Raw genomic sequence first — 26,721 nt, forward strand, 5'->3', positions numbered from 1 at the left:
GCCCCACACCACACCCAGCTAATTTTTTGTAGTTTTAGTAGAGACAGGATTTTCCATGTTGGCCAGGCTGGTCTTGAACTTCTGATTTCAGGTGATCCACCCACCTCGGCCTCCCAAAGTGATGGGATTACAGGCATAAGCCACCGCGCCCTGCCTGTTTTCAGTTAAATTATTACATCATGTATTGTTCCATTAATTCCTTCATTCACTTGTTGAAGAACTACATTAACTGAAAACATCAAAAGGGGGCATATGTGCAACTGTCCACATAGTCATCTCATGTGTCTTCAGCCAATATCCTTTAGATATTTATACATATTTATTGGTAGGGGAAACAAAACTAATTTTCTTTTAACAAAACTGTAAACCACTTTCTTTATAATCTAACAATAGATTTATTTGAAGCACTTAATTTTTTATCAACGTAATGCATTTATAAAGTCAAATAGTATAGAAAAACTGAACATAAGAAAGCAGCTGTTGCTCCACCCTCTCGCCTTCCTCTTCACATGCAGTTACTTTTAGTTCTATTACTCTTCTTGCTATTTTAACTGTATTTTACTAAATATGTTGTTATTTCTTGATTTATACATTTTAGATATAATCTTTTGCCCACCCACATTGAAAATGAGGAGCTGCCTTTCTGAGACCGAGTCACATAAGAGCTCCTCTCATGCTTTCTGTATACGTCTATCACCATTTTGGTGAGATTGGTTTTCAAAGTCCTTATTGTTTGTCTGATATATGCATGCAAGTGATAAAGCTGGTATTTGTTACTTGCATACTTTTTCTAGGATCCTCCTTCCAAATGCCCTGTTTTCTTGTATCTCATTCTAGACCTATAGACTTGGTTTCCTCAACTTTAAAATTCTTAACCTTCTGGGCCAAATAATTCTTTGTCATGGGGGCTATCCTGGTTTTACAGATGTTTTGCAGCATCCCTGGCTCCTACTCACTGCATACTCGTAGTAGTCCCATCTTGACAATGAAAAATGTCTCTGTATAGTGCTAAATGTCCCCTGGGAGGGCAAAATCATGCCCAGCTGAGAACCATTGACCCAGACTGGTTTTTCTCTGTGACATCTGCATAGCTGCAATCCCGAAATACCTGTCCTGTCCTGTGGTGGCTTCTGTTTCCTGGGTCTCGTGTCTTTCTTTTTTACATACTTCTTTAATTGGGTGAACCACGTTGTAACAGGCAATCTTCACGATGACGTCTAATAATCCCTGCCTCCTGGTATTCACACCCTTGTGTAATTTTCTCCCAGGTTGGGCTAGGCATCCCTTCTCCATTTAAGGTTCTAAAAGACTTTGATTTCTGTTTTAACTGTTCTTCTGTGTCCTCCCTCTATACCCTTGCCCCCTGTCCTCCATTGTTTCTGGGGAAGCCAGATGACATGCTGTTTAAGCAGCTCTATTAAAAAACCAGCATATCAAGCACCTGAAATCTCCTGTCAACAGCCACACGAGGGAGCTTGGAAGCAGATTATCATGCTCTTTGCCCAGGACAACAGTTTGACCTCAGAGACACCAAGAGCTGGAATCATCCAGTTAAACCAGGCTGAGATTCCTGACCTCTCCCAGAACTATATAAGGTGATCAAGGTGTGTTGCATTAAGCTGCTAAGTTTGGTGGTAGTTTTTATGCAATATCAGATAATGATGCATATCAAGTAGAGTCCCAGGAAAGATATTAAGGAAGTCTTCAATAATGACATTACACATGACTGATAATTTGACTAAACATAGAATTCCAGTTTGCAAACCATTTCCGCTTAGAATTGTGATATTTTTCCACTATCTGCAAATGTCCAGTGTTTTTCTTGAGGAGTTCCATGTTTGTCTGCCTCCTGATTCGCCTATCTGTAGGAGATTTAGGATGTTGCCTTTGCCTTGGGTATGCTGTTTTCTATGCACTGTGCTGGGTAAGAGAACAAACTTTTACATCAGTTTTATTCTATAAAATATTTTCAATATATATTTGCAAACACCTCCTCCACATTTATTCTCTCTTTCTGTAAATGCTATTAGATATTGGACGTTACATTTTGACCCTCTGATTTTCTTCTTTGTTTCTGATTGCCCACTTTTTTGTATTTTTATTCAATTCCAAAAATTCTTTCTCATTGTTTGCCAGTTTTATTTTAAAGATCATGTTCCCAGCCGGGCACAGTGGCTTGCACCTATATTCCCAGACACGCAGGAGGCTGAGGCAAACTCCTTGAGTTCAGGAGTATGAGGCTGCAGTGAGCTATGATTGCACCACCGCACTCCAGCCTGGGCAAGAGAGAGAGACTCTGTTGCTTAAAAAATAAATAAATAAATACCATATTATTGTTTTATGGGTTTATATATTACCCTACCTAGGTGAAGATATTATGTTGTTAATGTTGCTTGTGTCTCTTGCATCACCCCTGTTTCTCCATTACCTTTGTTTATTTGTGTGCTTTCATTGTCACCTTTCGTCTTGGAGGGCTGGCGAAAGTACTGAATAGCCTTGGTTATTTGTTCACACTTATGACTGAGGCACTACAAATTGGACTGAAGGTCCCAAGTGCAGAAGCTACACAGGTCAGTAGATGGGCTTTACTGTCTGGTGATCATATGGGTAAACTACTTTTTTCAATGAGGGGACATTTCTATAATTCTGGTTATCACACGTTTTTCATGGGGCTGTTCAGTTCTTCCATGGTCAAGGACTCTTATCTCCTGTATAGAGAAAAAAGGGTCTCACTATAAGAGCTCTGGGAACAGGGCCAAAAAATAAGACTGGGGATCCCATAGCCCAGTGTGCAGACCGGGCTTTATTTCCATATTTAGCCCAGTATCTTCACCTTGCCCTCAGCTTTGGACAGTCTTTCGTTCAACTTCTGTATGCTACAGAATAAGCCTGGGATGGAAGTGAAAAGGAACTTGCCTATTAGCCTGAGCAGGGAGACTGTTCAGTAAACACTGGGGCAGAGGCAGCCTTCACCATTCATCTGCTCTTCAATTTCCCACACTGAGTTCATGTTTTTCACTCATACTAAATTATCTTCTGTTGTCTTTGTCTTTTCAATTTCCTACTTCTAAAAATTAAAAATTATTTAATTGCTTTGTCTTTTTTTTTTTTTTTTTTAAAGACCAAGTCTTGCTCTGTCACCCAGGCTGGAGTGCCGTGGTGCAATCTTGGCTCACTGCAATCTCCACCTCCCTGGTTCAAGTGATTACTCTGCCTCAGCCTTCTGAGTAGCTGGGACTGCAGGCATGTGCCACCACGCCCGACTAATTCTTGTATTTTTAGTACAGACAGAGTTTCACCATGTTGGCCAGGCTGGTCTCGAACTCCTGACCTTGGCCTCCTGAAGTGCTGAGATTACAAGCATGAGCCACCATGCCCGGCCTGCTTTATGTCATTTTGAAGGAGTTTAAGAAGGGAGAGATAATAAATTTGCACATTCATTCTCCATGTTTAAATGAGAACATACATTTATTGCATGGAATTTTTCTGACCAAAAAACAAAAAAACCTGGGGAGCCCTATTAATACTTTAAAATCACTTGTTCCAAGAAAGTAGCACTCCCCTGTGTGCTATTCCACTACAGCATTTCAGTTGACAGTGGCTGTGGGATTTGGTTGGTGAGTCTCAGAGCTGGGGGCTCTTACTACATCCTGAAACTTGCATTACAGAAATTCACACCAATAAAGGTGTGGTATTTTTTTCTTGACTTGTTAGTACTATGTGCTTCCTTGTGCATCAAAGTGCGATTTGCTAAATATCAGGAGATATGTGGCAAGTTCCTTCATTGGCATTGTGTTTCTAAATCTTTCAGTGGTGTTTTAGCACTCCTGATAAATTACCCCATTATTATTTCTGGCTGGCCACTCTCTTGAATGAACATCCACAAGCAAGGCATCATGGTGGTGGGGTGCACAGGAAGTGAATGTGGCATTCCTAGACAATACAACCTAGAGGGAGGCTCAAGCAAGAACCCCCCAAAAAATGGCAGGTTCCTTGAGAGAAGTACACACAGTACCATGAAAGGTCAGAGAACAGAGCAGAAGAGTTTACAAGTTAAAAAGTAAATATAATGGGCTTTGATTTCCAGCCCCACTGATCCCTTGCTGTGTGTGTCTTCTTGGACAAATCATTTAACCTTTCTAGGCCAAAATTTCCTTGTCTGTAAAACAGGGAAATACTAGTACTGACTCCATAGTCATTGTGTGAGAATGAGATGAATTAATGTATGCAGACTATGAAAATTATGCCTTGGCACCTACTCAGCACTTGACAGGTATTAGCTGGTAGGAAACATTTTCTAGCTGGAAGATCAAAGACGGTGGTATATGCCTGGTGTTAGGAATTTGAACTGGATTCTTAAGGCTGGAAACTATCCCCCAACCTATCTTTCCACTGCAGCTTTAGAACAGGGCATCTGACTGCCAGAGCCCTCATTTCTTAACATCGAGAGGTCAAGCTACTTATTAAAGTGGAGACATATCTTCAATAACTTTGAATTAGGAGAAATAATGATAATTCAAGGCCTCCTTGCTGGACAAAAGGTAATTAACTGCACAGAGAACCGAATAACCCTGAGCTCGGGCCTTTCATTGAATTTGTTTCACATCTCAAGATGTAAGTGTTTACAGGTCAAGTGCTCTAAGAAGAGTAAAAACATGTCTTTTCTCTGAGAAAAGCTTTCTTCACACTGACTCCAACTATTTTCTTAATCCTTAAACCTCTAATTAGAGTTCCAGTCCAAAAGCTAAACATTCAATCTCCCATTTTCTCTATCCCTGGCTTACAAAAAAAAAAAAAGTAAAATAAAGGTAGTTTAGTAACCAGCCTGTTCTTTGGTCTGTTTTGTAACAACTCTACTTTGTATTTTTGCCACATCTTTCAAGTGAGTTTCTCCAAGCCTTTTACAGACAGGATCTCATTAATGCCCCACCACACTGCTGGGAGACCCTTGACCAACACGATTATCCCACATTTACAGATGAAGAACCAAGGCACTTTGTGTACTCCTTTTTTCTTTCTACAAACAATGAAGCATCATAAGGGCAAATAATAATTATTCTGATTCTCACAGTACAGCTGTAAGCAACCAGCCTTGCTGAAAAAACAAACAGTTGTTCAATTCTTGGAAAATTTCTGAAGAGTTTTTTAAACTCGGAAAGTACCAAGTGAGAAGACCTAGAGGCCCTGAGAACGTAGAGCCACAGAATGCCAGCTCTGCAGAGACCCACTCCCCAAGCAACCCTGCCTCCCACACATACATCACAGGTGGCAGGACAGAATCTCAAAAATAATGTGATTAAGAACTCAATTAATGCAATGGATATTCAGGCCTATTTATACTAGAAGATTTTTGAAATGCACCAGGACGAGCTACTCCCTCTCCCCGATATAGCCCCATTGTCATCCTATAATATCTTTTCATGGATTCTACAGGGCATTTCCCCTCTCACTGTATATGTAACTTCTCCTCCTACTAGATTCAAAATACATTACATAAATCCAAGAATCATGAGAGGGGAACTATGTGCTAAGTTACTCTGCCTCACACTGATGTTACAAAGAGGAAATTGTATATTAATCTTAACCCAAAGAATCTTTCTGAAGCCAACTACACCATATTTATCTTTCTACCATGAACACATAGAACAGCATCTAGCACATGGTAGGTATTATAGAATAAATGTTTGTGTCTCCACAAGATTCATATGTTGAAGACTAATTCTAGTGTGGCTATATTTGGAAAGGAGGCCTCTAAGGAAGTAATTCAGGGTAAATGAGGTCATAAGGGTGGGGCTCTGATCCTACAGGATTAGTGTCTTTGTAAGAAGAGACACCAGCAAAGCCCTTCTGTCTCTCTCTCCCTTTCTCCTCATGCATGAGGGAAGACCATGTGAGCACACAGGAAAAGGTGGCCAACACAGAGGCAGGGTCCTCACCAGATGCCAACACTGCCAGTACCTTGAACTTGGACTTCCAGTCTCCAGAACCATTAGAAAACAAATTGTTGTTGCTTATGTCATTCCGTCTGTGGTATTTTGTTTTGGCAGCCCTGGCAAACTGAGACAGTAGGTATTAAACAGATATTTGTAGAGTTGATTGTATTTTGACATTTTTGTTGGCTTTATTTCCATACTAGCTCTTTGCCGAGGGTCTTAGAGGACTGACTTGGAAGCTGCCATTGTCTCTATTTTGATTTTCTTTGATGCTGGCACATGCTGCCCAGCTAGCTCCACAGCCAAAGTTTTTGGGGTTGAGGTGGGGAGTTTCCTTGTGTTTGACTATGTTGCCCCAGGTGTATTGTGCAAGGACTAGCCCTGCAGTGAGCAGAAATTTTTGTTAGTTAGTTCTACACATAGCTCTGTTTCCTAATTATCATAGCTCTCTCTATACACACACACACACACACACACACACACACACACACACACACACATCTCTCTTTATTTTAGAAACATCAGAGAAGTTCCCTGAAGGTCTGTGTTGGGGGGCATTTGAGAAAGTCATTCTTAAAAAGGTTTTGTTTTCATGCTTGTATATATTAAAATCTCTTTCCTATGCCTGGAGATAGCTGGTATTCAAGAGGACACCCTGTACCTTATCTTTCTCCTTCTTCAGGGTAATGTCCCATCCAGGCCCAAGTGTTCTGCCTCTAGGCACTGCACATTTTCATTTCCTCTTTGTATTAAATTTTAACCCCAAATGCCCTAAATCCTAGCCTTCACATTCAATGTGCTCTGATAACCCCAGGATGCAGATCATTCATATTATTACTTATACCAATAAGGAAAAAAGTGTGTTTTATAGTTTACAGTCTGCACAGCATAGTTACTTGCATCATCTCATTTGACCTTTGTCCACTCAGTTGGCTACAACAAAATGTCATAGACTGAGTGAGTGACTCAGACAACACTAATTTTCTCAAACTTCTGGAAGCTGGGAAATACAAACACAAGTGCTGGCTGACTTGGTCCCTGTTGAGGGCTCTCCTCCTGGCTTGTAGATGGCTGCCTTCTCGGTGTCCTCACATGGCATTCAAAGAGAGAGCGGGAGACAGAGTTCTCTAGTGTCTCCTGCTTTAAGGACACTAATCCTGTCAGATTAGGGCTCCAATCTCATAATTTCATTTAGCCTAATTACCCTCTTACTCCAAATACAGCTACACTGAGGGTCAGGGCTTCAACACATGGATTTTGGGAAGGGGGTGGTTCACAACTCAGTTCATAGCAATCTTCTTGGAACTTAGGAGCATACCACAAAATCAAGCATAAACAACAACAAAGAGAAGAGAAAAAAAGATGACCCAGATCCTGTATTACTCAGCATGCCACTGTTTCTCCAGTCAGGCCCAACCTTAGCACCCTAATCTAACCCTGTGATAATGGAAGCGCGCGCTGTCTGCCCTTATCATCCATTGACCTTCACTAAGAGAAAGTAACGAGGAGGACTCTTTATCGCCCTCTAGAGATCACACTGTGTCATAATCACATGACAGTGAAATGGATGATGAAAGTACAAGAGATTGTTGGAAAGCCCAGAAACGTAGGCAAAGAAACAACTAAAACAAAGTCTGGGAGATAGCAAAAGACTATTGGGAATTTTAAATTCAAACCCAGCAAAGTGTTGCTTGACACAAGCCCAGAGACTGAAGTGGTCAGGGCTTAGTAAGGCTGTCAAAATAATCCTTCCAAGGCTTGCTTTTCTCCTTCTGTTTATCAGGATTCTTGTTGCTCTGAGGAAATCAAGCATATGCTGGTGTTAGGGAGGGGCTATCTGGAGGCAGCATTACACTTCGAAGGGCTTCCATAAGATAGCAGTAATGGCAGGGGTGTTCTAAGGTCAACTCAGCCCTGGCTAGCCACTGCAGAGTTTTGTGCTTTGAAAATGCTCCCTCCCTGGCTTCCTTCTTATTCTTGCCTCCCTTGGATAGTGTGTTCAAAATATAAAGTGTCACAGTTCATCATTATTCCCTCCAAGGTGTGTGCAATCACAAATGCAGACAGTGCATCTTATGAATGCATATGCTTAAAAAAAAAAAGATTGATAAAAAGAAATCCTGAAGCAAAGTCAGGCAAACCATTTGGTGCTGGAGGGCAGTTGCACAGCCGCCCCAGCAGGTGACCTGGGAACCGTATTTGGATTGTGCACCTGAAGAATTTCACCATGGATGGACAGCCCTAGAGTTAGTGCATATTCTGAATTTGATGTTGCATTTCTATCAACAAAGAAGATGATGGAAGAATAGAAACAGAAATTGATCATGACGCATATGTAGATTTCAACTGCAATGTGAATAAAAAGGAGAAAATGAGGAAAAATCAAATAAATATCTTTATTTTTGTGAAAAATATAATGTCTGCTGGAGAACACTAATTTATCTTTCATGACCAACTCAAGCGTCACCCTCTCTAGGAAGCCTTTTCTGACCTTGTCTCCCAGAGATAATTGATCATCTTTAACTCACTCTACCTAGAACAGACTTCTACCTAGCATCTATGACATTCGGTTGTTTTTATTTATGTTTCTGTCCCATAACTAGATTTCTTTCTTTCTTTCTTTTTTTTTTTGTTTGTTTTTGAGATGGAGTCTTGCTCTGTCGCCCAGGCTGGAGTGCAGTGGTGCAATCTCAGCTCACTGCAAGCTACGCCTCCCGGGTTCACCCCATTCTCCTGCCTCAGCCTCCCAAGTAGCTGGGACTACAGGCGCCCGCCACCTTGCCTGGCTAGTTTTTTGTATTTTTAGTACAGACGGGGTTTCACCGTGTTAGCCAGGATGGTCTCGACTCCTGACCTCGTGATCTGCCCGCCTGGGCCTCCCAAAGTGCTGGGATTACGGGCGTGAGTCATCGCGTCCGGCCAACTAGATTTCTTAAAGCCAGGGAAGGGTCCTTTCTGTCTGTCTTTGTCTCTCCAGTACATGAGCTAGTATGTGCCACTTGGTAGGTGTTCCATGGATATTTTCTGAGTTGCAAATTTGAAAGAAAAATCCCCACTACTGTGGAGAAGGCAAAACCATCACATAATACAATTCTGTGAAGGTCCTGTGTATCTTTAGAATGAGCTCATCTCCCTTTCTGGACCCCTTTCCTCTCTTCAAGACCCCTTCTCCTCCAACTGTCCAGACTCAAGAGAAGTTGTCTGTGGCCAAAGCCCCAGGTTATGGAACTAAAACCGCCTTCTCTTTCCTAACAACTCTGACCTCAAAATGTCTCTCTTTCTGCCTCTGTTCTTCCATTACAGAATTTAAAATTATTCCTTTTTATTTAGGAAGAAGTACCTGTTTTCCTTTGAAAACACATCAGCAGTTTAACCTGAATGAGTCTCTAGTTGGAGAAATTTCAAGAATAATGATAAAGGGCAAAGAAGAATTCCAACCCCGGAAAATCAAACCCCTGCCAGGGAGAGACTTATAACCATGGCTTTGAATCACATTGACCTTCTTTCCTCTGGCCTGTTCAACTATATTAAATGAATTTGCAAGCTGAGAATTGTGTGCCGTGTTTATGCAACTCATCCACCTTACTCCACCTGCTGACTTCTTAACCCAAGAGTGCTGAAATTAGAGCCATTGTGCAAACCTGGAGGCAGATACTCGATTTTTTTTTTGGAGAAAGCAAAATGGGCTCCCTATAAGAGTGGCCCTCTCATCTTAATTTCCACCAGATTCCCAAGGCTATCTTCAGTCACAAAGGCTAAGACAACTGGACTAACAGAAGACTCTTAACTCTTCTCAGGGAGGTTTGAATCAATGTTATCATAAAAGTTCTCACAGATAATAAATAACCTTCCCCTGTAAACCCCGTGGTTTTCCGATTTTTTCGCAATCTCTAATAATCTTTAACTCTCAATAGTATTTTCGCAGGTATATGTTTTCATGACAGTGTATCAAAATAACATTAAAATATTCCCAGTTCTTTATCATGCAATGCCCACCCCCATGATTCTCTGGTAATTAGGTCAATGGCCTAATGGAACAAACATACTGGGAACAAGCTGTAAGAATATCGATTCTTTATTCCTCAAAGCAACATTTCAAAGTCTGCAAATGAAGCCTTAACAGAAAGAAATATTAATGTAAGACTACACAAGAAGGGAATAAAGAATCACAAAATCTAAGACTTGGGAAGAAACTCAGATGTTATTATTTTTTTCCTGTCGTCCACTCCTGCGATAGTTATTATGGTTTCTCCAACAAATAGTCATGCATTTTCATTTGAGGACCTTCAACGGCAAAGAATTCACTACCACCAAAGGTATTTTGTTCTACTGTTATGATCCCTGAATTTCTAGAAGATTCATCTTAAAATTTAGTCAAAATCTCCCTTCTAGTTAGATTGCTTCAGAAATCTGGGTAACACGATTGCCTCCTCTATCTAGATTGCCTTTCAAAAAGTTAAAGGCAGATTTTTTAGTCTGTCATTCCTTATCGCCTTTAGACAGCACTTAGTCCTGCTTTTCTTTGCTTATCTTCACAGTTCCTGATACTGTGCAGTTTGACTAGTAATTACCCAGAGAGTTAATGAAAAAATGAATGATTGAGCACATATCTTAGTTGTATCTCTGCAGTATAAGGAGATGGCAAAAGATCCCCAGGATTCTAAACAGGGCATCTTTCTCACAACCTACTGCTGTGGGTTCCCTGGAGCAAGGTGTGGTGGGGGTGTTCTGAGCTGGAGTGGGGAAGGGGGACACTCTATTAATAACAATGTCCTGGACATCCATCTCCCATGAGTTAGCCTGAGCTAACTAAAATATATAAAACCTAAAATATATAAAACCAACCTGTACCCTGACCACTTTGGGCACACACTCTCAGGACCTCCTGAGGACTGTGTCACAGACCATGGTCACTCATATTTGGCTCAGGACTCATACCTGAACTTTCACACATGCCCTGAGACCTAAGCTTAAACAATCATACAAACAAGGCACAAGTACCTTCTTGACTCCTGCATGTAGCCAGGATTTTAAAACGTGCAGATGCCTATGGGATCAGGCAGCTTTTAATAGAGTAAGACTTCAGGATGTAAGAAGATAGGGGCAGGGAAGAATTCAAGAATGCTTTCTCAATTAAATAGATTCACATTATTTGAAACATTGTGCATTTAAAAAACACTCTTTGTTTAGCCCTGGTGGTTAAGAATACAGATTATGCCACCAGACTGAAGAAGGGAGGGTGAATCCAGCTCTGCTTCTTACTTGCTGTGAGATTTTGAAGTGCCTCAGTTTCTACAACAATAAATCAATCAAGCAGGGTTGTGATGCGGAGTAAATGTTGTGTAGATTTATTAACATAGTGCTCAGTACAGAGTTATATGTGTGTGTGCAATTTGATACAATTATATTCATTATGCACTGTCTGTCTTCATGGCAGCTGTATGTCCCTAGGCATGGCCTGACAGGTACAATTGTGCCTATGGAACTATACCCAAAAGATGTTTTGGAAAAAATCTTGCATTGGTTGTAACCAACCATCTTACTATGGTCCAATGACATCATTAGAAGATGATATTATTTAGAATGAAGGCTGCTGGCTAACTATTGGGAATCCTGGATTCTGGTCCACACTGTGCCATAGATTACCTCGTTGGTATGTCCACCTGCTGAACTTCTCCATGCCTCAGTGTCCTCCATCAGCTTTATCACCCTCACAAAGCCCTGATGGGCAGAGTCTAAGATCTGCTGTGTTGATAGAATGGTCCTAATCATAATCACATAAAGGGCTATTGATAAACAGATCTAATTACCCAGTGTTTACCCATCTCTCTTGTGGGTTCTTGAATTCCAGATGGGCTTGGAATGAACATTGTCATCCTAGTCTCTATTTCTCTCTATTTTCCTTCCCTTCTATTTTTCTCTTAGAAAGAAGGACACTTGTTACATCATGTGGTCCATCGTCACTATTATTTCACTTCAGGCCTGATTCAGCATTTGATCATTTCTTTATGCCCACACATTATTCATGGCTTTTGATGTTGTAAATAGCTGGAAAGCAAGATGAATTAAAGCGGAATAAACCCAAGAAAAAACAAAGCAAGATAATCATTGAGAGTTTTCTCCTAAGGCCTGGAGAGGACTCTGTGTACGGGACACACTCCAGGCTTCCTTTCTGCTAAGTCCCACTACTGTCTGTGCAGAAACTCAGTGGCACGGCTTGGGCAGAATCTGCCAAGCCCCAGCCCCATCTCATGACAACAGCAGATGACAAGGAGAAGGAAGTTGTATTCTTAATCACAATACAGTGTTTTTTGAAATCATACTATTGTATGTTCTACCCCATAAGGTTTTCATCTAATAGTATTCCTGCCATGACTGTATCGAGAGTCATCCTTGCAGAGTGGAATTAAGCAGGATCAGAAGAAAATCTTAACTCATAGTAGCCATCCTAACTGCTGTCGTTCACCATTCCTTGCATGAAGTGTATTCCATCTTGCTTATCACTCTCAACTTCTCATCTTTCATTTTGTCCAAATTCTTTTCAAAATCTGATTCTCACCTACTACTTAAATTAATAATGGGCAATTTAGGTGCTAGAACCTATTAGATACCATGCAAATTGAAAAATGATCTCTTCCTCAGATACGATGATATTGAGCTTATCACTAGTTTTGAAGCTTAAATAATAAATAAAAATTTTTAAAAATTAATCGTTTATTTAGCATTAGGAAAAAAATGCCTTGTATTTTTGTGAATTTTGTATCAAGTTGGAGTAATTATCAAAAAGAGAGGAAGTGATAACATTTTGATTTATAAAACAATAGTATTATAGTTTTGTCAAATAAAATGCCCCAAATCTTTCTGTTTCAAAATAACAAATGCCACAGTTTGTCATTATCTTAAAAAAAGAAAGCCTGAAAAAAAGAAATCTGATTCTCAGAAGCAAGCCAGCTATTCCCCAAGGTTATGACTTATATACTAACTACTTCTCTGTAAGACCTGGACAATCGCCTTCTATTAATACAGCCTGCAAGTATGCTAATTGTTTTAACAGTCCTCAGTAAAAACGACTGCAGCATAGATGACAAAATATATGTGGCAAGTGTCCTTCTGAAATTCAGATATGCTTATGATCTTCTCCTTTGCACTTAATGGATTCCAGCACAGAATAAATAATAAAGAATTACTGCGATCCAGTTGAGGCGAATTAAAGTCAATGCATTTGAGACTTCAGCAGTGAATTGACACTGGCCCTGAATACCAATTGCAACTCATGAAGGTAAAGTATAATCAAGGATTTGGCTGGAAGTCTGGAAATAAGCTTCCCAGGTGGGACCAACTTGAGGTTGAAATTATGCATAGTTCTGGAGGGCACACACCATCCCTCCAGCCTAGGCTGAGACTCCGCTGAGCATCATGCCATCACACTCACCATTCTTGCAGAGCAGAACAGCCAGGAAGTCCTGAGAAGAAGAATTGACAAAGAGCAAAAGACTGGGTGTCTGAGCTGTCACAAAGCTAAATGCGATGTTTTCCTTGGATGGAGCTGAATCTGTGTAAATAGCTGAGGATGACAGGCTTATATTCTTGGTCACAGGATAGGGTTCTTGAAACATGTAAGTAACCGACGTGCCAGCCTCAAAAACAGCAGAAACCTCTGCAAAATATAAGAGGGAAGAGCACATATTGAAATATTTAGGTCCATTGCTCATGCTAGCCACAACTGCTTTCTCTTGTTTCCTATGCACTGGGCACTGTGTGAGGAGTGTTACATGCATCAGACAACATGTTCCCCACAATAATTTTGAAGCGGCAGAAGTCACTATCCTTATTTACAAATGAAAAACTTAACGCTCTCATAGGTAACAAACCTTGAACAGGGTTGCAGAACCAGAAAAGAAAGCTCAGGTGTGCCTCCTGTGGTTTAATTCCAGCTCTACATTCATCTGCAAAATAATGACCATGTGCCAGGCTAATTTCCTGAGAAGCAAAGATAACATGTCCCTGCTTCCAGCATAGTGCATGGAGAAATATACTGGAACCATCTTACTCCCAAAACTGAGAACTTGACAGTTTTAGTTTGTGTTCTTCTTCTGGTATCTCCGGGACATTGTGGATGGTCTCTCAATACGGAGCAAGACATCCGGGTGAACAGCAGTAATTCTCTATGATGTTGGGTAAAGTGTGAAGAACAATGAAAACAGCAAAAAAAAAATTTATGGAAAAAGTAGAAAAGGCATAGGTATCCAACTCTTAAACTCACTTTTTTAGATGTGTAGGCATTGGTACTCAGTTCCAAAATATAGCCAAGACTTGGGTAAATAGGCTTTCCTATGGGAAACAATCCCTCTAGCATAACACACTGAATGGAGATCTGCCACCACCAGGAAGAAATATCAGATCTAGAAACTGATAAAATTCATTTAGCGGGATCTGTAAATCACCCAACCTCCTTGAAGAATGCTCTAGCACACCAACTGTTACCATGTTAGTGTAGTGGAACTAGCACTGAGCGAGTCAGCACTGGATATGGAGTCTCACTTGATTTCATCCCGACCATGTGGTCCCAGGCAAGATAATGAACTCTATGGAGAATGTTTTCTTATCTGGTGAATGGGAATCATAACACCTACCTCATCAGTATTTCTCTGATGTATGCGAGCTGATGTATGTAAAGCACTTAAGAGAGTTGCCCAGTACAGTTTGAATTTATGGAGTGTTAGAAGAGAATTTAACCTGAAGCCACCCCAATAGACTCTATACAATATATTCATTTATTAACTGCTCATCTATCCAAATGCTGAGATGCTCTCCTTAGATCAAGGCTGCTCTTGAGTTCACTTTACATTTTATCTCTATACAGTAACAGAGTGTGTGGGGAAGGCTCTTTCACAGGGCAGCACACCTTAGATCAGGCAGCAAACCTCTGCCATAAAAACTGCACAGTAAACATGAACCCATATTGGCATGACTAATTTCCTTTTGTCCTAAATGGCATATGGAATGTTCTGAATTCCCCATGAAAGTCTCTGATTGAGTTGGTGGCACCTAGAATATAATGATACCTGGCTTTTGCTTCCTAATTCTATTGCAAATGTGTTCCACCTTGTGAAAATTCTGTAACAGTCTGTTACAGTGCCAAAAAATTAAAGTTGCATATTTATGCATATTGCCTAGCAGATTGGGAATACTAGTTCGTTTATACTAAAGGTTCAGTGAAAGCATTTTGCATTTATCATACAGGTTACAACCTTGGTACTCCTGATTATAAAAATATGCAGCAGACATCTGTGACAGTGAGAATTCTGGTTATCATCAGCTTGATCCAAGAATTTTCCTTGAGTAAATTTTCTCAGGGATATTTGGTCTGCATTCTGAGCAATGGCCTCTTAGTTAACAAAATAAAGGACTCTAATTTGATATTTGTGTGTCTGCTTAAAAGGAAGTAAAATTCAGAGCATTCTGTTAGGAATAACATAAATATAGATATAGGCATATACAGGATATTACTTTTTTCTTTATACTTAAGACAATAAATTAAAAATGAAAAGCATTTTGTAATTAGGGATGTCAGACCAAATTTCTGTTGTCACTCTTCCTCCAGCCCCAGTTCTAATTATTTTTAATGTTTAAATATTGTCTGTTTTATCATAAAGCTAAATTCAGCAACACACCTGGACTCTATTATTCTTTCAGTTTCTTATACTTTATAATCTAAGAGTATAAGCTTTTGATCAGATGAATTGAGTTAGCTGAACATTTAAAACCACCGGCCAAAAAGGATAAAGACACTTAACTTGAAAGTGATTTCAAATGACCATGATGCTTCTCCAAGGCCACAGAGCCACTATCAACAACACCCCTTGAGCACCCGCTTGGTGGAAGAACCTATGCTAACTAGGTTCTGAGATGGTAAGACACACATTTTTTAAAAACTAACATCTGGAGAGGGTGTGGTGGCTCATGCCTGTAATCCCAGCACATTGGGAGGCCGTGGTTGGATCACCTGAGGTCAGGAGTTCGAGGCCAGCATGACCAACATGGCAAAACCCCGTCTCTACTAAAAATACAAAAATTAGCTGGGTGTGGTGGCAGGCTCTTGTAATCCCAGCTACCGGGGAGGCCAAGACAGGAGAATCGCTTGAACCCAAGAGGCGGAGATTGCAGTGAGCTGAGATTGCGCCACTGCACTCCAGCCAGGGTGACAGAGAGAGACTCTGTCAAACAAAACAAAACAAAACAAAAATACCAGTGGACCAATGGAAATTAACCTTGGGCTTGATGTGTTAGTGACAGAGACAATGTTTTCCAGAGCTGGATGTCTCTGAGAGAAGAGCCTCCTGAGACCTGCAAGGGGATCTCCATATCGACAGGGCATTGATGGGTGACATGAACTAGGAGGAGCTGGAAATGGGATGGTACTGGAGGGTGCGTCTCTGAGCTTCCATGGGGCCTGTAGACTTGGAGATAGAACCTGAATCTACCCATGTCCTGCAATCACGGAATCCCACTCGACCTCAGGTTACTCAAATATAAATCAGGATGAATTCAGTCTTGGGGGGGTGAAAGGATTGGAAGAAAGTACGTAAAAGCACAGCACATAGTAGGAACTCAATGAACAGTAGCTGGTTTTAATAATAGTAGTATAATTCGATTTGGAATTAGAACAAACAGAAAGACCAGTCCTGGCTAATGAATAGTCTAGAAATTACCCAGAAATCATCCAAGCTGATTTAGATAAAATCAAACAAACTAAATAAAAATAAAACAATTGGAAATTTGAACACTGAGAAATTATTTCAAAAATTATTATAATTTTCTTATGATAATGATCCTGTGGCTATGTGTTTATCATGAGTGCTTATCTTTTAGCAATACATGATGTAATATTTATAGATGAAATAGTATTATATCTGGGATTTTCTTCAAAATAATAAAGGGGGAGGATAGGAGGTGAGTGTATCGATGAAATAAAAATGATCATGTGTTTGTAACTGTTGAAGTTAGATAAACAGTGAATGGGAGTTTTTAAATTCTTCCCTGTCCTACAGCATACGTTTGCCATTTTTCCATAATAAAAAGTAAATAAATGGTATAAGTTGAAAGGAATATAAGTATTAAATGATTTCTGGACAGAGTTTTGGCAATATGTAAAGAGTACCCAAATGTACATACTTTTATTTTTTCACTGAAATTCTGTTATTAAGAAAATAATCAATATATGTGTTTATCATAGCATTATTTACATACAAAATTTTAGATAATGAAAAATTTCAATCAATAAGAAGAGCCAGTATTTAGTGAGACTTTACACGCCGTGGGCGTGTGCTTTGTGGGGTGCTCATCGAATGTTAAACACGACTCCCTGTGAAAGAGTTTGGCACTTTCACAACTCCTAGATGAGGAAACCAAGGAATCTTGACGTTAAAGTACACAACCAGTGTCACACAACGTGGACTGTAGACGAACCAGAACCTGAACTTGGGCAGGGGTGGTGCCAGAGCGCCATGATTTCTCTGTGAGCGGTAATGCTCTGGTAAAAGGATGGACAAGAAAAGGCAGTAACACCAGATGGAACATAACACAGTCATTAAGACGAATGTTTACAAATACTGATGACTTACATAGAAATGCTTTTGAAAGGAAATACAGAAAATCCAGAATATACAATGTAATGGACAAAATTATCTTAGTTATATTAAGGGCAAGGGGAAAAAACTAGAAGGAAGTACAAGTTCCCTATTAATGATTATTTCTGAGTATTAGATTGGGTTTTAACTTTTCTAGATTTCTAAATAAATTTTCAAACAAATTTTATAAATAATTATCTTACGTTTTAATTAGGAAGAAAAACATTTAAATTAAAACACTATGACAGTCATATCCAGGTTCTTTATTAATGGTGTATGTGTAGGGGGGATAAGAGAGCTAACGACAAACACACATCAACAAATGGTGTTGAGACAAGGATATATCCAAATGCAAAAGATTAAAGCTGGACCCTCTACCTCACAACAAATACGAAAATTCACTCATAATGCATCAAAGACCTAACTGTGAGAGGTAAAACTATAAAACTCTTAGGAGAAACCATAGGTATAAATTTTCATGATCTTGGATTAAGTAAGGGTTCCTTAGCTATGATCCTAAATATATAAGCAAAAAAGATAGGAGACTAGGGAAAATGAATTTGATCAGAATTTAAAACTTTAGTGTTTCAAAAGACACTATGAAGAAGACAAAATACAACCCATAGAACTGGAGAAAATATTTGCAAATTATATATCTCATAAGGGAATTATATTCCAAACACACAACAAATTATTACAACTGACTAATAAAAAGAAGAAAAAATTTAAAATCTACAAAAGATGTTAGACATTTCTCCAAAAAATTGATGTATACAAATGGACAATAAGCACAGGAAAAGATATCCAATATCATTAGTCATTAGGGCATGCAAGTCAAAACCACAATGCAATAGCATTTCATATTCATTAGGATGTCTATTATCAAAAAGTCAGACAGTAAAAAGTGTTGGCAAGAAGGTGAAGAAATTGGAGCCCTCATTCACTGCCAGTGAGAATGCAAAATGGAGCAGCCGCTCTGAAAAAGTTTGGCAGTTCCTCAAAAAGATTAAACCTATAGTTACCGTATGACACAACAATCTCACTTCTAGGTATATATCCAAGAGGATAGACAATATGTGTCTGCACAAAAATGTGTACATATTTATAGCAGTGTTATGTATGATAGCCAAACAAATGAAACCATCCCAACATTCATTAACTGATCAATAGATGAATGGATAAACAAACTGTGGTGCTTTCGCACTATGGAACACTCTTTGGCAATTAAAAATGAATAAAGTAATGATGAATGTTGTAACATGGATGAACCGAGAGAATAGTATGTGAAGTAAAAGAAATCAGACACAAAAAGATCACATACTATATGATTCTATTTATATGAAAGGCTCAGGATGGGCAAATCTACAGGAAAAGAAAGTAGATTAGTAGTTTCCAGGGATGCGGGAAGAGGTAACTGGGGAGTGACTGCTAATGACATGGAATTTCTTTTTGAGATGATGAAAATATTCTGAAATTGATGGTGGTGATCATTATACAACTGTGTGAGTATCCTAAACATCACTGAATTATACACCTTAAAAGGGTGGGTTTTATGATATATAAATTACATCTCAATAATAGAGAGAGAAAAAAATACACAAAACAAAAGCTGCATATTTGAAGCGATGGAATCCTATTACCATGTTCACATATAGAATGAAATTAGGGTCATAAAGAGAAAAAATGAAGCAAAGACAAGCTAGATGGACCTCCTGACATTTAGCAAGTTAGTACAACTTTATGAACCCCTAATAAGTCAAATTTAGATGTTAATACCTGCTCTATTTGTTTGGATGAGGAATATATGTTGCAGTTAACGACTAGTTTATTTTTTATGATGATTACTTCTTCGTACTATTATGAGAAACAGAAAAATGGCCAATGAAACATAGTTCTGACCTAGGAATTGATAATGAAAAAAAAGTCCCCAATTCTATACAAGATATATTCAGTATGTACACACCATCTCCTTGAAATATACAGTGCCATAGTAAGTAGCATGGAAGGCTGCACCAGTCGCCCAACAGATCACCCTCTGTTCAGAACCATCTTGTAGCCTCCGGCTCCCCATTTCAGTTCCGGCCACATTCCCCAGAGGCAGTTGGCAGGGCTCAAAGATGTGACTAAAAAGGCCATCTTACATACATTGTGAGGACTAAATATAGAGGGAATCATTTTCTTAGAAATATCAGAAAGAATGGACAGTTTGGAAATAGTAAACTACAATGCACATGAAAAGGCTAGGCACACATTTGCCTGTGTAACTTGCAGATCATAATTAAAAGTGGGAGGGAGCACAGATATGTTGCAGCATATGCAGGGAAAAGATCCAGGGCCGAGGACGGAAGAAAATTAATAGGAATGGTTTTGGAGAAAGGAGACAACAACAAAAGAGAAATTAGGCACATTTAGAACAATATGATCCAAAAGATCTTTGAATAATGTCCGCAGAGAAATGCAGAGAGGTCTCCTGTTCATGTTCTTCCAAACAAAAGTCTTGGGTAGAGATGCTGAGAAGAATGCTTGTGCATTTCAATGCCTGGGTCTCATGGTATTTATTGTTTGTGCTCCTCCTAGCGTGTGGGATGGCTTTAAGAGGAGCATTCACACTTCTCAGGGGAAGTTGTTCGGACACCTCCCCCAGTGTGAATACCTAATAGCACTTCACTTGTTTAGTTCATAATATGAGCCCCCGGAATGGAACCTGTTTTATTTTAAGTTTCCATGCAGTTAGCCCTAAAATTTTTACCATTAATTTTCTTCCAAGAAACATAACGTGCTCTTTGGCAAGAATAAGTAAGTAATTCAAACTAATTGAGGAGAAGGCCCCTGTATGAATGAACGGAAGGCTTAAACTATAGTATCCTTCAAAGAAAACAGTGAGTGCTTTTTTTCCCTTTTGTTTCTAAGTTCCAACAGTAGTAAGCTGGACTAAATAAACCATTGTTTTGTAAAGGTGCTTTGAAGATGTGCTTTAATGAATTGAGAAAAATTATATATAATTGCTATGATTGTTTGTTTGTAAATGGTGTCTCAAAGTGGTTCAACCATTTTATTTGAATAATTTAAATGCTGCTCTTGAAATATTGTTTACATTGTTTACTAAACAAACGTTTCTCCATCAATTAAATAAACTTTTAAATATTGCAAAAATTGAGAGTACACCAAATATTTCTTATGTTTGAAAAATACTACGTATTCATACTGAATATTGAGATTTTCTAGTTTCTTGAGGTATCTTGAATTTATCTAGAGAATTTACACAATGATCCTCATTCCTTGTCCAAGCTGTATGTCCATGATTATTAATTTGTGTCAATGTAATGAATTCATGAGATTGTGAAGGGGTACACAAAAAGCCCTGGAGCAGAAATTTTGACTTTCATGTGTGTTTCAGTCCCAGCCCACCAATGAACTGAATATGAGCCTTCAGACAGGGCTTTTAAAGCCTCAGACATTCGCTCAAGTCACCTGCAGAATAGAGAGATTTCACCAAATACATGGTGCTGTGTTTACTAATTTACTGATACTCTCTTTGTTGTAAAAATAATTTAAGATGGTGTAAGTATCTCTAAGGCTCCCCCAGGGCTAGATTCTACAATCCTTTGATTACATTTGCAGACAGAGGGATTGGAAGTGGACATATTAATGTGTTCACTAACAATCTAGCTAAAAACAGAAATATGAGTCCACCTCTTTCCCTGCTCAACCGGCTTTTTGGCCACGGGCAGGGTGTTTTCCTGTAATTATCCATCCAGTTCAGTTGCATTGCCAGTGAACACACGCAATATCAACAAGTATACGCAATTATGTTGAGGAACTATGCAGACTCTTCAAACAGAGGGAGAGTAGATGATAAAGACTGTCTAAGAGTGTGAGTATCACAAGGCCTGATCATAGCATGTAGGTGATATAGCACTGCACTCAGGAGAAAGGGAGCGCCTAAGGTACCTTTTTTGCAAAAGGGCCCTTCATAAGGTGAGTTGGTGCAATCGCATAGGTAGCCATTGTGCTTCTCCACACACTTGCCCCCGTTGTGGCAGATGCTGCCATAGCTGCTGCAGTGACCCGGGCAGCCTGGCCTGACTCCAGATGTCACCTTTGCCCTCTCTTCCAGGTCCAGTTTCTGTCCATTCAAGTGTAAGGAGCGAATGCATCCTAGGAAGCCTTTCTGTCTGGATGACGTTCCCCCTAAGAGGTTAAATAAAAGGAAAGAAATGTAAGGTATTATAGGGCTCAATACATTTAGGTTTAATGTTGGCATGGGTAAGAGTTAAGTAGTCCTCTGTTGTCATGCAGGGCTAAATTGATTTTTTATTAAAGTTTCCATTGAGAGTTGGAATTCCAAAGAGCCTCAAAAAAAATGCATGTCTTAGAAACATGGGTGGAGCTATAGGCCACTATCTTTAGCAAACTAAGGCAGGAACAGAAAACCAAATACCCCATAGTCTCATTTACAAGTGGGAGGTAAATGATGAGAATACTTGGATGCAGAGGGGAGCAACAGACACTGGGTCCTACTTGAGGGTGTCGGGAGGGAGGAGGGAGAAAATCAAAGAAATATAACCATTGGGTACTAAGCTTAGTATCTGGGTGACAAAATAATCTATACAACAAATCCCCATTACACAAGTTTACCTATATAATAAACCTGCAAATCTACCCCTGAACCTAAAATAAAAGTTAAGAAAAAAATACACATCCTTCTAGGCTGGGAATCCCCTCCCTCAGGCTCTTGCCATATACACACAAAAAAAGTGAAAGATTATAGTTCCTGTATTTTACAGGTTTCAGAGTAAAACTTCAGATGGCCATGTTTCTTGTGAAAAAAAAAAAAGTTCTTACACAGTCTACAGCACAGTTGCACCTGAAGTGGAAGGCACAGAGTGGGACTGTCCTTTCTGGCAAAGTTAGACAGCAGCTGTTAAGTACACCAACTTACAAAACTTCAGTAGGCTTCCTAATGCTTATGCAGTGCAGTGCAGTGAAGTGGAAGGTGGGTAGACCAGAGCCAGATAGACATGGAGTCAAAGTCATGTCACTCGCTGATTAGCCATATTGACATTGAAATTACCTAAGTATCAGCTACTTGATCTATAAAATAAAAATCAATCTATTGTGCGGGTGTATGGTGAGGCTTCATTAAGATCATAGAATAGGCCAGGCATGGTGGCGCATGACTGTAATCCCAGCAATTTGGGAGGCCAAGACAGGCTGATCATCCGAGGTCAGGAGTTCAAGACCTGCCTGGCCAACATGGTGAAACCCCATTTCTACTAAAAATACAAAAGTTAGCCAGGCATGGTGGCAGGCGCCTGTAATTCCAGCTACTTGGGAGGCTGAGGCAGGAGAATCACGTGAACCCAGGAGGCTGAGGCAGAGGAATAGCTTGAACCAGGGAGGCTGAGGCTGCAGTGAGCTGAGATCACACCATTGCACTCCAGCCTGGGCCACAAGGCGAGAGTCTTTCGAAAGAAAGAAAAGAAAGAAAGAAAGGAAAGAAAGGAAAGAAAGAAAGAAAGAAAGAAAGAAAGAAAGAAAGGAAGGAAGGAAGGAAGGAAGGAAGAAAGGAAGAAAGGAAGGAGGAAAGGAGGAAAGGAGGAAAGGAGGAAAGGAGGAAAGAAGGAAAGAAAGGAAAGAAAGGAAGGAAGGAGGGAAGGAAGAGAGAAAGAGAGAAAGAAAATAACATAGAGTACAATACTGTTGAATCACTGCTGCTCTCTTATGCCTTCTCTTGCACCTTTACAATGGCTAGAACCAGGTCCTTAATATATATGTGCTAATTAATCCTTGAGCTTTTTCTTACATTATGATTTAGAAGACAGATTTCTTTTTGCAAGCCTACACAATAGGCTTGTAACTTTCTGCTGAGGATGTATCTTGTAGGTTTCAGAGAGATTTTATGTTTCTTGAAAATTATTCAAGAATCAGGCAGATTTAATATTTCAGAGTGTTTTGTTCCCATCAGAAATCCAATATTCCACCAGCCTACCCCTCTGATATCAAAAAAATGTGTGTTGAGAGACAAGCCAGGAAACTAGGCTAAGTCCCATTAGAAGGTATTTATTTGGTGCCGAAACTCGTGGGAGAACCCAGGGGAGGCAGAGGTACAGCCTGGCCTTAAAGAACACAACTTTTGTTTCAAATCCTCAGACTCAAGTCTACACATATGGATGAGTAAAAGCCACACACAGGTCTCTGAGGTCTGCCAGATGTACTAACGGAGAGGAGGAGAAGGTGGAAGGGAAAATACCAAGGTCAGGACCAACTTGTCATTCATTTTCTGTACCCTTAGGATCTCTCATCTGAGCCTCATTCTAGAAATTATTCTACAACTTTATTAAATCTTTGTCTGGGCAAATGACCAGATACAAATGTGTTCTTATCAAAGTGGATCAGATGAGAAATTGAAATGCATAATCTTAGACAGGGAATAGAGATGTTAAGTGAGAAACAAAGCTGTAAGTTAAAGAAATGAGTAGATAATTCAAAGAATTCCTGGCATTAGTCAGACTGGCCCAGTGGTGGGTCAATGGCTTTGAGGAAAGCAAGGAAATGATTAGAAATGGGGAGGACGTGAGGGGGACATGGGGCAGGGCAGAGTGGGGAGAGAAGGGTTGTTTCTCCTAAATCCCACCAGGTCAGCAGACTCATAAATACATGCATGACATTCACTTGTTCCGTCCAAAGACATTTATCCTAAGGGATAAATCTCGTCTCGCATTCTGAAGTAATGATTCATAGAATACAATATGTGTTCAGTCATTATATTTTCAGTTCCCACAAGTGATACCCAAGCAGGCCAGGAGGCCAAACCCAAATTGCATTCTCCTGTCTGTCTCAATTTTGGTAAGTAAATCTCTTTAACCACAAGATAAATCAATTATAAGCACAAGCAGATCATAGAGGAAGGTTCATTATTTCTTTCCTAGAGAGTGTGTAGAATAAAGAGGAGAGGATTTATGTAGTCAAATGTTTGGTTTCGTTTTGTTTTTCTCATTTTGTAGTCACTCCCCATAGTGGATTTGAATAACTCTTCATATATCTTGCTAGAGTCATTTTTCTTTTAGCAGAAGTGAAGAATGAAAGATCTATTGCACATTTTCTTGCATGTGACTTAGTCAACAAGTTTATTAATGGAGAAGAAGATGACTGGGGTGGGTGGTCTCTTGGCAAAAATGCACTCCTTAAGGTTTGAGACTTATAGAGTCTGGTGATAGTGACACAAAACGGGGGGATTATTTCAATTACAGATGCTGACGAAACATAATGACACAGTGAGTTATGAACTCAATTGCACAGTGAACTAAATTTCCATTTTTTAACTGGTTGTTTTAGCCTTTACAAAGGAGAAAACTAGGAGTAAGTTTGCTTTTCCCTTTTTTCTTTTACTTTCTTTCTTTCTTTTTTTTTTTTTTTGAGATGGAGTCTCACTCTGTTGCCCAGGCAGGAGCACAGTGGCCGGATCTCGGCTCACTGCAAACTCCGCCCCCCGGGTTCACGCCATTCTCCTGCCTCAGCCTCCCGAGTAGCTGGGACTACAGGCACCCGCCACCACGCCTGGTTAATGTTTTGTATTTTTAGTAGAGACAGGGCTTCACCGTGCTTTTTCTTTATAAAAAGAATAATTTTTTTAAAGCGGCCCCTTCTTACCTACTCTGAGTAAAGAGTTACTGGAGGCATGAATCTTCTGTAAAACTTATTGTACAGAAACAGAAAGGCAACGGTAATCTTCCCTCATCCCCCTCGCTCACCATCTTCCTCCTCTACCCCAGACCTACGGATTTTCTCTCCCTCTCCCAGAAATCTCTATTTCTGAATCCATTTGCTTCTCTCTCTCTCTCCTCTTTCTCTTTCCTTCTTCCTTCCTTTCTCTTTCTTTTCTTTTTTCCTTCCTGCAAAAACATGCTACCTACAGCCCCTGCTCTTCCTTTCTATTCACCGTTTTGTGGCCAGAATTAACACAAATTTGAAAATGTGATTCTGCTGTAAGTGGTTGATACCCTTTGGAAACTAGTCATTGTCCTAGGGATCAAGCTGAAATTCCTGATCACAACTGACACAGCAAGGGAGATCTGGCCTCCCCTTACCTCACCAGCTTCTTTCTCCCACACTTCCTGCACTGACATCAGTGCACCAAGCATTCCAAACCACTTGTGGTTCTCATGCCACATGACCTATCTAGACTTTGGACCTCTTCACATATGTCGTATTTCCTAGTATATTATCCATCCCCCTGCACTCCACTGCTTGTCCTACACTACCCCTGCAGTCGCAGACACGCACACCTGAACTCATATAAACGTATTAGTCATTTGTCTGTTTACCCACCAAGCATTTGCTTATTTTAATTATTTGTCAATTTTTTAAAAAACACAAAAATACTTTTAAAAATTCTAGTTAGTTCCTCATTGAAAAACCAGAACATCTCTTAATGACCCTGCTTTCTTGCATGGCAGTTCTCAGCTGCACTGGGGTCAGCTCCTTTAAGATAGGGCATGCACTCTCCCCTTGACCACAGAGCCCACCAGGAAGACTTCATTCATTCATGTTGCCTTCCTGGCCACTGCAAGTATTTAATTTTTCCCCTGTTGTTCTAGTATACTTTTATTTGTACTTGTTTGCTTCTTGTATACAGTTCACTCTGATATTAGAAAAACAAAAAACATGTAGCATTATACTTAGAGAAGTTTAAGGGTTTTTTCCTTTTTTTTTTTTTTTTTCAGCCTTAATCTGTGGGCTCTTTGAGGACCAGAGCAATGCCTCTGGTTCTAAAAACAATATTAAAACATACTAGTCATACTAGTTGTAGGTTAGAAACTTTATACTAAACTCATTAAACTGTCAATGGGAAAGAAGGTATTCTTCATATCATTCACATTGCCTAAGAAAACTTAACATCAGAGATTGCTTTGGCCACAGTCAGGGATTAAACAGATTTTATGTGGCAAAACCTGGAGTCACACTGGACCTGGTGATCTTCAAAGCCTGCAGGTAGCTCCGTGCCCTAAAATTCCAAGATGAATATTAGACGATTTGGGTCAATACCACAACTAAGTGATTCTTCCACTTTCTTCCTCTTGTCTCTTACATGTTTTCTTTCACCAAATAATATACCAGCATGCATTTATTCTCTCGGCTTCCCTATCAGTCTTTTT

At 39.7% G+C, this 26,721-nt stretch overlaps 1 protein-coding gene across 1 annotated transcript in view; it reads right to left on the bottom strand.

The window, feature by feature from the left end:
• CNTNAP5 (contactin associated protein family member 5) overlaps positions 1-26,721 on the bottom strand; it is an 860,931-nt gene that overhangs the window by 110,935 nt on the left and 723,275 nt on the right. The window contains exons 18-19 of the mRNA XM_005572890.5: positions 21,515-21,754; positions 13,366-13,590 (exon numbers count right to left, since the gene is read on the bottom strand). Of these exons, the coding sequence (XP_005572947.3) occupies positions 13,366-13,590; positions 21,515-21,754 (465 nt within the window). The remainder of the gene's footprint in view (positions 1-13,365; positions 13,591-21,514; positions 21,755-26,721) is intronic.

Source organism: Macaca fascicularis, chromosome 12 (genome assembly GCF_037993035.2).
Source record: "Macaca fascicularis isolate 582-1 chromosome 12, T2T-MFA8v1.1".
Taxonomy (NCBI): domain Eukaryota; kingdom Metazoa; phylum Chordata; class Mammalia; order Primates; family Cercopithecidae; genus Macaca; species Macaca fascicularis.